This window comes from Mustela erminea, chromosome 8 (assembly GCF_009829155.1).
Source record: "Mustela erminea isolate mMusErm1 chromosome 8, mMusErm1.Pri, whole genome shotgun sequence".
In the NCBI taxonomy this organism is placed as follows: domain Eukaryota; kingdom Metazoa; phylum Chordata; class Mammalia; order Carnivora; family Mustelidae; genus Mustela; species Mustela erminea.
The window spans coordinates 25,187,714-25,203,434 of NC_045621.1; the positions used below are offsets into that span (position 1 = coordinate 25,187,714).

The following is a 15,721-nucleotide window of genomic DNA, read 5'->3' on the forward strand; positions in this document are numbered from 1 at the left end:
TCTTCTCCCAAATCGATCCTGTCTTTCTTGCAATGACACAAGTTACTCACCATGTCATAAATGAAGTTTGTTACCCAGTAGCATGTCACACCGATGCCTGAGATGTGCTGCAGCTGCTTGGCTTTGGTCTGATGCTCCCTGACAACGTAGGTGACAAAGCTGGCGGTAGTGACAGAGTAGCCCATCAGGATGGAGAGTGCCACTAAAATATCGATTAGGCTGCTCATTCTGTAGTGAGCAACAGGAAGAGGAAAGCACACATAAGTTTCTGGAACTCTCTTCCTTTCAGAAAGACTCATGACTAAAACCATCAACAAAACAGTATAAGACTTGGCTCAGACACAGATAAGTCTTCCTGCAAGGCAGCCAGATAATATCTTCTACATGACTCGGCTATGACCCCGGGTAAATATAGCTCTAGTGCACTGGAACTGACCAGGGATATTTGATGAATAAATAAGTAAACCCCGGTCTCCAAGAGTTACTGGGTATATGCAAGGAATATACAGTTCTTGAGATTCGAACTAGTACTTAAATGCCATGCAGGGAAATTGAAATCATGAAGCACTTACATATCTGACTTATAAAAGCAGCAGATTCTGACTCCCTGGTCAGCAAGCTCACTCGGCAACCTCACTGTATAGATTTTCAGAAACTTCCTTTTATCCCAGTCAGTGACTTATATTAACAGCTCTTCTAGATTGACATTCATTCACATACAACTGTGATTTCCAATTATAGTACTTTATACGGAAGCCTGACTATATGCCAAGGAGTAGTCATGCTGGATGTTTCTACTTACGTGGCTTGTTCCTGGTCTTGCACTCCTGGATAGGGATGACTATACATGATGATGCCTTCAAGAAGAGACAGGTTTTTTCATTAGCAGATATTCAGAAATACCAATTTTTGGATGAATAATATATAATACTTTGTTCCTTATGTTCTCATTTTACTTTGGGGATACTATTTTATTTATTTATTTATTTTTAAGATTTTACTTCTTTATTTGACACACACAGAGAGAGATCACAAGTAGGCAGAGAGGCAGGCAGAGAGAGAGAGTGGGGAAGCGGGCTCCCCGCTGAGCAGAGAGCACTATGAGGGACTCGATCCCAGGACGCTGAGATCATGACCTGAGCCGAAGGCAGAGGCTTATTAACCCACTGAGCCACCCAGGCTCCCCGGGGATACTATTTTAAAGGAAAGTTATTTCGCCCCAGCAAGTCTCACCAATGCCACACAATTAATGGCACTCACATAAAAAGAAAATAAAAATGCTTTCACATTGTATATGGAATTTTGGGAGAAGGGGCAAGAATTTACATTTCTTTTTTTTTTTTAGATTTTATTTATTTATTTGATAGACAGAGATAACAAGTAGGCAAGAGGCACGCAGAGAGAGAGGAGGAAGCAGGCTCCCCACTGAGCAGAGAGCCCGATGTGGGGCTTGACCCCAGGACCCTGGGATCATGACCTGAGCCAAAGACAGAGGCTTTAACCCACTGAGCCACCCAGGTACCCCAAGAATTTACATTTCTTATATAGCATTTCCCCTCTATTACATTTCTGTTTTCTATCTCATCACATGTTTGTATTTCAGTAACACTTATTATATTGGTATTTAGACTAATTATAAAAGGATCTCCTAAAAACAATGACCAACCCCATTGCTGTTTAGTCTTTTGCTGGGAAAATACTGTAGCCTGAGAAGATCCCTCCTCTTTTACTAATTCCAAGAAAACTACTGTTCAAGAACTCTACCCAGGTAAGGCTTGGCGGATTTGGCCGTCTCTGAGGGATTTTCACTGAGACACATAAAGATCCAAGAGAATTCAGAAAAACTAGCTGGCTCTGAAAAAGCAGTCACTTAAATCCAATACAATCCTAAATTATTGGGATGTTCCATAGTCAGTTATAGTTTCTGAGTTAGAAGCCAGATTCTTTTCTCCTCTTATCAGAGGATGTTGACAGCCATAGGTAGCCACAGTCAAAATAGGTGGCTGGCAACAGCTTCCTAATGGACCACACCGGGAAGGCGAAGTCTTACAGTCTGAGAAACTTTGGAAAAGAACTGTAAAGGATGGCAGTGAGGCTATCCCTTAAACATTTGTTTTTTACAGACTCCTAAGCTAAGCAAGAACTTTCTCACTTACTGTTCATATAGTATATGGTTATTGTATCAGGATATTAAGACCCTTTCACAGCAGCCAAATAGAAATTATTCTGAAGTTCTATTCTCTGCATAACTTAAATTTATAATTTTTACTAAGTAGATTGTAACATATTTTGAGGTAGAATTCTGCAACTGTTACATGTTAAAAAAAAAATAAAGCAAAACAAAAAGCCAGCAACAATCAATGTGGCCTATAACTTTAATCACATCATAGGGCAATGCACTTTTCTTATCTTTTGTGTAAATTAATGGTCTCTTTTTTACTGAGATTTAGTTTTCCTTGGGGCCCTACTTAAACCTATTGCTGAATCATAATACAGGCGGGGCGGGGGGGGCACTTTTTGTTTCCTGCTTGGTATTTCAGAATCAAGAACTTACTCTATTTCACTGGAGGAATCTTTACAAACACATTTACTCCCCTATGAAAAATGCTGCCGAACCAATTGTTTTATACATATTTTTAGCAGGAAGCTCAAGTAAAGGCATTAGGGTTAATGGAAATCTTCTCTGGATTCTACAGCACCCAGCATAATATCTTGAGTACAGTCAGTCAATGAATACTTATTAAATCTCTATATAAATTAAAATTTCAGTGATTTCCCCCATATACAATAGATGTTCAAAATAACACATGATCTGTTTCGATTGTCTCTGTAAGTTGTCAACCTAAAATGAGATGCTCCCCATTGACCACTACTATTAACTCAATTAAGGGTCAGAACGAACATGAGGGTGGAGGAAACAATGTGTCAGTATATCTAGAAAAGAGCAAAGCGGTAGAACATTCATTAGAGAAAACAAGCAAACCCATATTGTTTGAGAAGAAAACAGAATTTTCATGTTAAATTAACCACTAGAGGGAACTCCATGAAAATAATAATATTGACATCGCAAAAGAAAACTAATTAAAAGATATTTACTAGCATGTTAGATTTCAAAGAAAATCAGTTTTACAGCTAAAGCAAAATCCCAATGCATGCAGAATTCAACAAACATGCCTTAAAACAGGTAGTGTCATTGGGGGGAGGGAGATGTCAACTCAGAGTAACTGAGTTGATTTTTAAAGACAGTATTACCATGGCCCCATACATGCATTATAGAACAACAGAAGTATTTTGGGGGTGACATGATTTCTTCTTTAAAGAAAATCAAACTCCTTCCCAAAAGGGTGAAAAGCTACCACTTTCATGAATCTACGCAAGAAAAGTTAAAAAAAAAAAAATAGATACACATACACACACACACATACACATATGGCACACTACTACTAATTGCTACGTCACTCAAACTAAGCCTTATTTTTAAACCTAAAACATAAATTTCCTTTTAGGGTCAATATATAGTTTATGTCCCAGAATTCTTAGTTCTTCAACTTTTGTAACTTAAACAGTGTAGTGGTAGGGACCACAACAAGCCTGCTAGAGTCCAGAGTGATCCAGATTGCATTGGTCTTGGCAAAGAATACTACTAATAAATGAAACCTGAACACAGGTTTCAAAAGCTGACTCTTCAAAAATGGTATTGGTCTCTTATTCTCACCTACTTAGCATTTCTACAGCTCTTTCACTTTCACTATCTGTCACAGAAACAAATATCTCTTGTTCTGATGAGGACATCCCACCAAAGTCAAGTGCTCAATCGTATTTCAAACCAGGTTATACTAAACCCATCCGGGTTTGGTCACCATTTAATTTAATTTGCCCCTTTTGACTATCCCCTTTACTGATGCTCTAGATCTAAGGACCACCTATCAGTCTTATTTTGTTCACAGTTCCTCCACTAGAAAAATGCCAAAGCAGTTGGGAAAAAAATACTGTTGTCTCTAAAATAAAGACTGAAAGATTCTCTTGCTAGGATGAGTATTTGACTCTCTAATTTACTTCTCCAATCACCAGAATATCCAGCACGCACTATTCTGCCCAACAGGAAGGAGATGAAAGAAAGCAGATCATGGCATTTCTGAAAGGTATGTTGTGTCTATTTTTCTACTTAGTAGGCTATTTGTTGGCCTGTTTATTCATCTAGAAACTCAGTCTTGGCCAGCAAAAAGGTTACTCATTTTTCTCCATCTTTACTATTATTAACTTTTAGGATCAGTATGGAAAATAATTTGAGCAGGCTTAACAAGATGAAATGGTTTGATGAACAGTAATTGAGTTTGAAAAAAGTAAATCAGTCTCTTTCAAATCCCAAACCCTGTTTTGAAAACTATGTGGATGCCTCCTGGGAAATCCAAGGGAAGGAGACATGACTGAGTCCAGAGAAGTATTGGAAAAATGAAGAGGCAGGAGTCAGACAGACCTGGCTTCAAATCTCATTTCTGAGCCCTAGAGAAATCATAGGAGAGACCAAGAATATTCATCCTGAAAGGCTGTTTGTAAGGATTAGCAATATTTATTTCATATAAAGCACATATCATATGGTAAGTGCTCAAGTAATGTTACAGTTTGGGTCATGTGTAGAACTTTTTAGTTTGAAAGTTCTGGCTTCATGTTTATAATTATTAACATTTAAGTATTTTTGATTTCTTAGCCTATATACAAGTAAATAGTAATAAAATGTTTTCCTATGAGTAATAGCTACTAGACATGAGAGCAGCAACAAGCATTATTATCCTGACTCAATAGATGAGGAAGCTAAATTAACCTGAAGTCAAGGAGATTACCCAGAATGTTCCATCTGGTGGTAGTTACTACTTTCAGACTCCTTTTAAAGATCTGTGATTTAGATACCATAAAATACCTGGAGGAAACAGACTCTACCATGCATTTTTATACGGACAGAGGCAAAGTTGCAATATAAGAAGGTTCTGCATAAGTAACTTTACCGTGTCGGGCAGCATCGTATTTTGACATGTTAACTCGTAGGAGGAAATTATTCAAGCTGTTGAGGTAAGCTGGAAGTGAGTGATAGCCTTCTGGATCATACCATACCTGTTAAATTCCAAAAAGAGGCAAGATCAGTATTTTGTTCAAAGAGATTAAGCTGCCTTTACATCTGACAGCCCACAGAATTTATATTTAAAAGAAGAGCACCAATTTCCCAATAACTTGTTTTATCTTGGAAGATTAGAACCATTCCCCAGAGTGTTGACCATACACCTCTATGTCTCCAATTTAGAGGTGGGCAGAGATTGGGAAAAACAATTTTCCCCCCTGTGTGATGGCAGTAAGTTATTAGTTATTCTGTACCTTCTCTATAGGCAAACTTGAAATAAACTGGCGAAATCATTAATATGTCCATCTCTGTGGCTAGTGTATAGGGATTCTGGGACCAGAGCTAAGATATCCTCAGTAATAATAACAACAACAAACAACATCTAGGCCAGGCTGTACAAAGTTTAAATACAGACACACGCACTGTGTCCTTAGCAACAAGACTGATATCCTGGAAACTCCCACACTAACTTTCCATTCCTAGTTATAAACCACACAGAAGTGAGTTACTTTACCTTTTCTGTTAAAAAAAAAAAAGAGGGTTTTAAAATACTGCTGTATTTCAATTCAGGAAACCCAGCTGATAATTTAAAATCACAAGAGAGAAGTTATTTGATATTAGAACTCTTTGTTTATGCAAGAATGTTTACTCTGTGTGTGGAGAGAGGAAGAAAAGGAACAAATGGTGGGGGAAGGGTATTCAAATCTCCAACTCTACTGTCTACTTTCTATACGACCTTACGAAAGTCGGTTAAAATAGGCCCCATAATCTCTCTCTCTCACAGGAATGTTGTGAGGATGTAATCGGTTAGTTTGTGTAACAGGTGACACTAGTGCCTGGCTTATCACAGTTACTAAATAACTATTAGTCTCTCCACTTCCCCCAAGTCTGTATATGTCACTTACTACCAAATGAGATATATTAGGAGGACAGTTTAAAATTTCCAAGACTCCTATAGATCATATATGTGTGATTCTGTGATTCTAGCTTATTTCAAAGCATAGATATGATCTAGTTGAAAAAAAAAGGAAAGCCAATAGGAGTATTTATCTCCATCAAATTCTGTTAAGTATCCATGCTCTGTAAGAATCAAGGATAACCATATATGACATACACCTAAAGAAATAAGCATAAAACATTAATGTACTATTTAATCAAAAATTATAAAAGGAGTACCCACACTGAACCATCACTCAAGTTGAGAAACAAAAGTTGCCAGCATCCAGAACATCTTCTCCAGGATTTTCTGTGTCCCTCAAAATCACAATACTCTCTATAAACAATATAGTTGAGTTTTGCCTACTCTTAAAGTTTATGGTAAATGCAATCACAGTTAAGTGTTTCTTTTTGTTTTTTCTTTTGCTTATTAGTAATGTTTGGGATAGTCACCTGCTTGTATGGAACTGAGCTCACTGCACTGCTGAAAGTTCTATTGAACGAATACAGAACAATTCATTTATTCTACTGTATATGGACATTTGGGGTTGTGTTTTCGGCTAATATGAGAAACACTACCATGTACATTTTTGTATATGTACGCTGGTGCTTGTGTATCCATGTTTCCCTGGGGTAAATACACAGGATTGGAAGGCTAGTGCTACAGGCAAAGCATTATGCCAAACAGCTTCTCAAATTAATTGTACCCATGTTTTGTTTTCACCTCATGCTCATGCTTGGGCATTTCAAGTTCACATTCTCATTTGTATGACATCCCAGAAGAAAGGTTATAATTTACCTTAGCAAGTGTTCTATTGGCAGGAACTTCTGTTATATCAAAACGAAGGTCTTTAGTCAAAGGCAACCCAAAACTCCAACCTCCATACCTATATAGAATAACAAAATTTGTATTTGTTTTAATGGAAAAAATATTCACAAATGGACCTAAATTGTTTAACCAAGGGCTCAATGTTTTCTTTCCACTAGGAGCACATTAAAAGTATGAAATAAATACTGCCTGGAAAATATTTCCCATTTTTATTGATTTCTTTAATCATATTTTAATCTAAAGTGTACATTATAACTAGAAATAAAAAGTCCTTTTAAACAATTGCAAATGTGGGGTAAACATTCTGAAAATAAGTGATATGTAATCTAACCAATTCCTTCAACTTAACTGGATCACACACCATCTCAAAAATTACAATATTTCAGCCCTTAAAAATCCTTTTTAAAGAAGTGGGTTTTTTTTTATTTTAAAGAATTTTTTAAAATTTTATTTATCCATTTAACAGAAAAGGAGAGTACAAGCAGGAAGAGCAGCAGGCAGAGTGAAAGGGAGAAGCAAGCTCTCTGCTGAGCCAGGGGCCAAATGTGGGACTCTATCCTAGGACCCGGGGATCACGACCTGAGCCGAAGGCGGCCACTTAGTGAACTGAGCCACCCAGGCATCCCTAAAGAAGTGATTTAATACTAAAGTGATATAAGATTGGTTCTCATCTTTTTTCAAACGGCTCTGTTTCTTCGATTTTCCAGACTTTTCCTCCTAGCTTGTCCCCTGGTGCTATACTTTTTCTCTTCCTGGGCATTTGAAGGTGAATTTGCCTCTATAATTGCCTGGTACTCATCAGTTCATAGTCTCTTAAAAATATAAAGTAGATTTAAAAATTCAAACAGTAATTTTAAGAATGGATTAACATGTCCCAAGTTAGGTTTGTTAACTAAACCATGGTGCAGCCACACTAGATTAATCCTCTGGTGACTATCATCCTAAATGTAATGCTATAGAGCTGTATTTCTGACATGCAAAGAACACTACAGTATACTGTTTATTCTTTTAAAAGCATGTTTATAATAAACCTCATTCTGTTGAAAATATTTACATGTATCTGTGTCTAGAAAATTTTTGTAAGGATAAACAATCAATAGTGGTTCTATCTGGACAGAGAGAAATTCCTTTTTACTTCTGCTTATATGCAGTTTCTAATTATTTTACAGTGAACATCAGTCATTTGTGCACATTGAGAAATAAAAGAGGAAAGAGACGGAGGAAAGGAGGAAACAGCAGCTATTTGCAAAATGACTAACTGCCCCTCTCCCAGGTTTATTTGAGGTATAACTGACAAATAAAAATTGTAGATATTCAAAGTATACAACCTGATATCTTGATATATGTATATAGTGTGAAATAATCATGATCAACCTAATTAAAATATCCATCAGCTCACACAGTTACCATTTTCTTTTTGTGTGTACACACAGGCCTTGCATGTGTGTGCACGTATGGTGAGAGCTCTTAAGATCCATCCTCTTAGCAAACTTCAAGTATGCAATAAAGTATAGTTAACTATAGTCACACTGCTATAGATTAGCTCTCCAGAATCTATTCTGATCTTGCATAACTGAGCCTTTGTAGCCCTTGACCAACATTTCCCCATTTCTTGCAACCCCTAGGCCCTGACAACCATTCTACTCTCTGCCTCTATGAGTTTGACTATTTCAGATCCCACACGCAAGTGGGATCATGTAGTGTTCGCCGTTCTGTGTCTGGTTTATTTCACTTAGCATACAGAGTGACTTCCAGGTCCATCCATGGTATCCCAAACACAAGCCTACCAACCTTACATCCATGACAAAACTTTGGGTGGCTTTGGTATGAGCCTGTGGCCTTGCTATACATGGACACATTTTATCCCTAAACTTGAGGTATTTATATTGGAACTAAGGCCAATTGTCACGTAAAGCCATGCCTTAAAACTTTCCAAATTGGGGATGCCTGGGTGGCTCAGTCTATTAAGTGTCTGCTTTCAGTTCAGGCCATGATCCTAGGGATGGGGAATAGGGAAAACAGAACAAAACAAACAAACAAAAAAACCCTCTCCAAATTGGTGTAGTCAAGAACATTTCTGCTTCAAGAAGAAAAAGATACGTACAAGTTTAACAATACATTTTTGCAGCCTAAAACAACCCCAGTGCTTTTGAATTTCTTAAAATGAGTCTTATTTGAGGAGATTATTATTTTTTAAAAAAGATTTTCATACATAAGACTGTTTTGATAAAATAGAGAATTTAACCACATAAATAATCAACAGAAATTTTCATCTCTTCTTTTAAAAAGATGTATTTATTTTAGAGAGAGAGAAAGCATTCACAGGGGCGAGGAGCGGAGGAAGAGGGAAGGAAGGGAAGTGGACTCCCTGCTGAGTGGGAAGCTGACACAGGCTTCGTCTCCAGACCCCAAGATCACGACCTGAGCCGAAACCCACAGTCAGACACTTAGCCGACTAAATGACCTAGGTGCTCCAGAAATTTTCATCTATGGTCTCAAGTTCAGAAGGCAGTTGTCAAAATTTGAAATCAAGATACGCTAAATTAATATATTATAGAGTATTTTTACCTTTTTTGCATAAACTCATTAGCAGTTGATATAAGATAATTTTCCAAGCGGTGCCCAGTGAGGTTGTAAATTATTTGAGAAGAGTAAGTTCTTCTATGAGGTGGAGAATAGTTAAATTTAGGACACTCCTGAAAAGTAAAGTTAAAAATAAAGTTATTTCTGATCGATGCTTTGCAAATCAAATAGACAACATGAAGAAGCTTCAGTCTCGTGATCTGTCTATTGCTGCAACAGGTAGAGTGTGATAAGACTGTCTTCTTACTCTAAAGAGATTTGAAAAGGAAGACATCTTCCTATTCCAAAAAAATTGGAGAAGTTATTATTTCTATAGAACACACACGTTTAGGACTTACTTGAAGCCAAAAAGAATACAAGTTAACCAATGTGCAATTTTCTTTTCACTGTACTAACAAGTCTGATATGAACAGAGAATAACATTAAATTCTAAGATAAATTAAAATTCCCTCAATAATTCACAGGAAAGAAAAAAATGTTTGCCCAGAATTGAAAAGATGACACTAAGGGACATAAGTTCTCAGGTGACAGCAGTGGAGGAGTTTGTGCTGTAACATCAAGCGACAAAAGCTGAGTGTCAGAGCTCCAGTTTACATGTATCTAAATCTTTATAACTTTATGTTAAATAAATCTAAATCTAATCTTTACATATGTAAATGCACAGTTATTCCAAAATAAAGTTGGCATATATTGCAAAGTTGTTTACATATTTCTACGTGCGCATGTATGGATACTGCAAATCTAATACAGAGAGTCCCTGTACACCCTTCACCCAGTTCTCCCCATTGTCAGCATCTCACATTGTGTATTTGTCAAAATTAAATGTATTGGTACATTACTATTAACCAACCACAGATCTTAGTTTTCACCACTTATTTTTAGGCTCATAAGCTTTCTGCACTTCCTGACCACTTACTTTTCACTGAAGCTTCCCATGCTTCTCTGACATGAACTTTAGTTTGGGAGAAGCCTAGCATTTTTCCAGTTTTTCCTTCCATTCCTTCACATGATGCCCCAGAGCCCGAGGCTAGTACCACATTTTAGCACAACTTTACATGTACTGAGGCGTAAAGTTGCAGACTGCTCTAAAAAATGAATGCTGAATTTCACCTTACATCAAGTTGGGTCAACATTTAGATCACATTTGAAGAAAGTTACTGGTTCCACAATTAGAGACACCCTTACGTATACAATGTAATCATTTAGCTTTAGTCTTCTTTTGAACTGTATGTACAGAAAAGCACATATAATACAGCCTGATGCATTTTGACAAACCAAACACACCCATGTAACCAGAAACCGGGTAACAATGCAAGTACCAGAGAAGGCCCCTCCTTAAGCTTACTTCCAGTCACTACCACTCCCAAAGCATCCAGCTCAGAATAGTTTTGCCTGTTTTTGTACTTTATAGAAATAGGATTGTATTATATATACTCTCTTGTATTTGGCTTTTTTCTAGTCATTATTCACTTGTGAGAATCCTCCATATGATGTGTGTAGTTGCAGATCAAACATTCCCTTTTTGCTGTATACAGATTCCAATGTGAAAATATATCACATTTGATTGATCCACTCTACTGCTGGTGGGACTCTGAGTGGCTATAACAAACAGTATTGCTATGAATATCTAGTATATGCCTCTTGGTGAACATGATCACACGTCCGATGGGAGTGTAATACAAATGGAATTGTTGATCCCATAGTTTATGTGTATCTTCAGAGTTAGTAGGTACTTTCATATATACGTATTTGGTGATTTATTTATATATAAAGTTTTTATTTTAATTCCGGTTTGTTAGTATGCAATGTTATATTAGTTTCAGGCATACAATATAGTGATTCAACAGTTCCGTACATCGCCGTGTGCTCATCACAGCAAGTGCAATCAACACCTATTTCAACCATCCCCCCCCCCATTGGATTGTTCTATAGTTAAAAGTTTGTTTCCTGTTTTGACTCACTCTCTGTCTCTCTCTCTCATTTTTTCTTTGATTAATGAAATTTATCTGGGTTCTAACTCAGTACTGTTAGTTGACTCTTACTGTGAACTACAGAAAATACATAAAAAATTCCAGAAATTAGTCAGATTAAATGAGGGATTAGAAAACTCTTTTGAGTACTGGGTAATGTTGGTATTGGAATATGCAAGGATCCCAGAAGATGCTTGTGGGATCCCAGTTTTTATTGTTAGTTACTGTCTTGCATAAGAACACAAAACCAGGTTGCATTTACAGAGAACATTTCCATTCCAAAATACTGTACAAAGAGTTCAAGGTTCAATGACACAATGCTATTGAGAAAATATTGCTAGCTTCCTCTCCTGGGGGGAAGTAAGTTGACACAGTCACTCTCAGAAGCTTACAGTCACTTATTCTCTTCAATCTTTCATTTCCCCTGTGAATTTGGTTTTCTTAGAAGTATGGTGAAGTGATAGGCCCAGAAAAGTAAGGTGTTTATCTATAAAACACAGACGGCATAAGGCATGGTTGGATAATCTTTTCTGTTTCTATCAGGATGTCAATTTTTCTTGCATGCTATAGGTGCTCCTTAGAGACAAATGGAGTTCTGTTCTGGACTTACACATTACTGACTTCATAGCTGACCACCAAATGGGCAGTCTTACTCTGTTTTCAAAAATATGACAGTTATGGTGGCTTTGTTGTCTGAAACATAGAGCTTCCTGGTCAGAACTGAACTGAGAACAAAAACTCATTTTTAGTCGGTTTCTACAAAGACTGTAATAGAATTACCTGCCTTTGGAAATTTGTTCTGAGATGGATTTAAAACAGTGACCTGAAGTTCAAAGGCAATATTTTTGAGCTGCCCTGCTCCACATCTCTGAGCTACTAGCTTCCATAAAATGAAATTATACTGACTCTTTGGTAACCTGGATAGATCTTTCCAGTTTCAATATTTATTCCTTTCTTTTTCCTACTTCACTGAAATGGAATTCCATCTTACCTGGATATTTTCTGAGCAGGAGCAAACACCAAAATTAGTGATAGGCTCCCCACTGGTGTTCCATTTTCCCAGACTATCTTCCCTTAAACACCTTCTGCAAGTAAAAATGATATTAAAGTGAGGTATGTGTGTGTTCTAATGGTTATGTATGAGCATGTAAGTGAGTATTTGGTATTAAATTCAAGTGTACAGTCTTAGGTACAGTTTGCTGGTTTTTCATAACTCAAATATACATTACACTACCATTTCCAAACGATTTGACATTTTACGAGGGATAAGAGAGAATGCTTATTGATAGAAGAACTTTTAATGTGGCAGGATGGGGCTTTTTTGACCCCTTTCTTTTCTGCTCTTTCATCCTGGGAATACTTGAGCCAAGTAACGCACCAATGTCAGGTTCACAGGCACCATGTACCATCTTGGAAGTTCGAATAGGCAATACTACATAGCACAAAGACGAATTCGAGTCTGAAGACTTGTGTCTTAGTTTTAGTTGCACAACTTACAGTCTAGATTGTTTTTACACAAGTATCTCAGTCTGTATGAGTCTCAGTTTCTCCATCTAAAAAATGGGATTAATAATTCACAGGGTTGTTGTGATTGTTAAAGGGAAACACGTACATGAGAGAACTCTACAAATTATTAAGTCCCTAATATTTAGTAATACAGCACAGCATAGCCAGGAATGAACTAGAGGGGAGAGAGAAAATCTGTTCAATATAGATTTCTCTCAGGGGCGTCCATGCATGCACATGTATACAGACAAACTACAGTGTCAAAGAGAAAGGAAAAAAACAAACAAACAGAAAAAAACAGAAAAAGACAAACTCCAAGAACAACTTACGGATCACTGATGTTCAAACACACGTTGTCAATGCCAGGGAAGCTCCACATTGCTGAGACTAGGCCTTGTGTGCTTGGGTGAGAATTCCTGTAATTGTGAAGGACAGGAACAAATTCTTGATCCTCCACAACTCTTTCATATGAAAATCATGCTTATGCATAATTTGGAAAAATAAAATACACTATGAGACAGTCTTCTTAAAAACCCGAAAAAGACTCAGTATCAGGAAGAAAAAAAAAATTATCATGGAAAAAAATCAGCACATGTCTCTCTTTGGCTGCCTTATTATTTTCCTAACCATCAAATACATTTCGTAATCGTCTACTGTACATACATAATACTGTATTTTATGGAATTCCGACCTTACTATCCAGTATTTGTGAGGCCGATAAAAAGTGATTTGCTATATATTACAACAGATTGGGGAGCCACACCTAGCCTGGCTTTCTTGATTAAAGTCTAGTCATTAAAAATAAAGGCTTATGATAAGTTTACTTTCAGACAAACACAGAAACTCATAAAACGTTATTGTTGGCAACAGAAGTGTCATGTTGCCATAAATCAACCCTGTCCATTCCTTTGGCAGAATTGGGTGCATTGCCTCGTAATTCCTTGTTCTTCAGCCTTGCACGCAGTCACGGAGGTGCAGCCGCACTTCTGGAGGCACCGGGGAGACGTTTCAAAGGACAGAAACTTACGCATAGAAGGCTGTCTGTTCAGAGGTGCCGTAGAGAGATGGGGAGATCTGGATCTCTGGATAACTGTTGCTGGAATTTCTCAGTGTGCCAAGGCCCATGGCAGTGGTGACAAAGACGATGGGGAGGATAACCTGAGCAATGAGACCCTTCCAGTTCCTGCGGGTGTGGTGGAACCTCTTAATGAGGATGGCCATGACCTTCTTCAGTAACAGATCAAAACCACCCAACCTCTCTCCGCTCGTCAAGATTTTGTCTGAATTTAAAAAGGGGGTGGGGTGGAGAGAAGGAGAGAAAGAGAGAGAGAAAGAAAGTGAGGTTTGATATTGTTCTGGGAAACACCAATAAATTACATTAACAAGGTAACTTCAAAAACCATGGCTGGATGGTATAATGTGATGTGGTAGGACTAGCTTGTATTTTAAATGTTCTGATATGAGGTTCAACTCTTTCTTTCTAAACACTGGGCCTGAGCCTCTCCAAATCATAGAATTGTATGTAAAAGCGCTTTGCAAATTATAAATCACTATATATAAAATATCAGTATTGTTATATACACAGTTGTTTTACAAGTCAAAGGGAGAGATCCACAATTTGGTAAGTGAATATTGTCTCAGATCTCCAAAGTCTCAATGCCTGCTCAGTATGTATTGCTAATTACTGATAACTCAGGAGATAGATTCTATCAACTGAATTCCAATAAGATAAACAGAAACCAACACCTGAAACTAATACGATATAAACTAATACAACCACAACTTCAATTCAAAAAAAAAAAAAAAAAGCTAAAGGACATCCAAAACATCTGTCTAGTCTAAAAACTCATTCCTGCTGTGGGTAACATAGTGATTATAAGTCTAATTGGCTCTCATTCTAATGGGAGGTCCAGTGAATTCAACTTACACTTGGAGAAAAGGAAAGGCTCTCCTCCAAAGTGTGATTCTAATTCAAACACTCACTCACTACATTCTCTTTAAAATTTGGACTGATTATATATGGCATTTCAAAACTCCATTTTTACCAACAGAGTCACAAAAAAGAACTCACTGGAAAAAAAGGTCTACACCACCCCTACCCCTCTGAAATGGTCTTCAGGTGCGGAGAAAAATTTCCTGACTTTTGAGCATAAGAGGAGCTGTGGAGGCCATGAACTGCTGCTTCCTCAGTGGTGCTCTTGGAACTGATCACTCCATAGCCCTCCCTAAAAATATAACATTCTCTCCAAGGGCCTGCCGCGGAGCACACCTCTACATGTGATAAGATGACCGCCAACTCTGTGGATATTTTTAATTCTCCGTCACAAATTATGCAGCACAAAAAATCATGATCTTCATTTAGCTGATAAGGAAAAATACAAAGCTGCTTAATTCAAAATGAATTCCAATTAAACAGAGTGAACAAGTTTAAATGCAAACTCATATCTCTGCAAAGGGGAATTGTAGAAGGAGCTGAATATTTTAAGTTAATTAGTATGCTTTTCTGTTTCTTGAGAAATTACATGTGGATGACTTACAGGTGTATCAAATGGAGCAAATGTGCTTTCTAAAAGATAATGTCAATGAGGGAAACATTTTGACTGAAGAATAGTTTCAAATTATAAGACAAATCCAGAGGCAAATACATAACATTTACTTCCTGAGGCAGATGACCACTTTCTAATCAAAGTCCTCAATTCCATGGGCTCGACAATTATATTCCCCAAAAGAGGATAAATGAGGACTACGGCAGAGGACAAATGAGACTCCCAAGTTCCAGAACTA

The 15,721-nt window shown here is 37.3% G+C and overlaps 1 protein-coding gene across 1 annotated transcript in view; it reads right to left on the bottom strand.

Moving 5' to 3' along the window:
* ABCA12 (ATP binding cassette subfamily A member 12) overlaps positions 1–15,721 on the bottom strand; it is a 283,550-nt gene that overhangs the window by 20,897 nt on the left and 246,932 nt on the right. Inside the window, exons 36-43 of the mRNA XM_032354711.1 lie at positions 13,965–14,217; positions 13,267–13,353; positions 12,423–12,516; positions 9,447–9,574; positions 6,849–6,936; positions 5,004–5,109; positions 803–857; positions 51–228 (exon numbers count right to left, since the gene is read on the bottom strand). Coding sequence (XP_032210602.1) covers positions 51–228; positions 803–857; positions 5,004–5,109; positions 6,849–6,936; positions 9,447–9,574; positions 12,423–12,516; positions 13,267–13,353; positions 13,965–14,217 — 989 coding nt within the window. The remainder of the gene's footprint in view (positions 1–50; positions 229–802; positions 858–5,003; positions 5,110–6,848; positions 6,937–9,446; positions 9,575–12,422; positions 12,517–13,266; positions 13,354–13,964; positions 14,218–15,721) is intronic.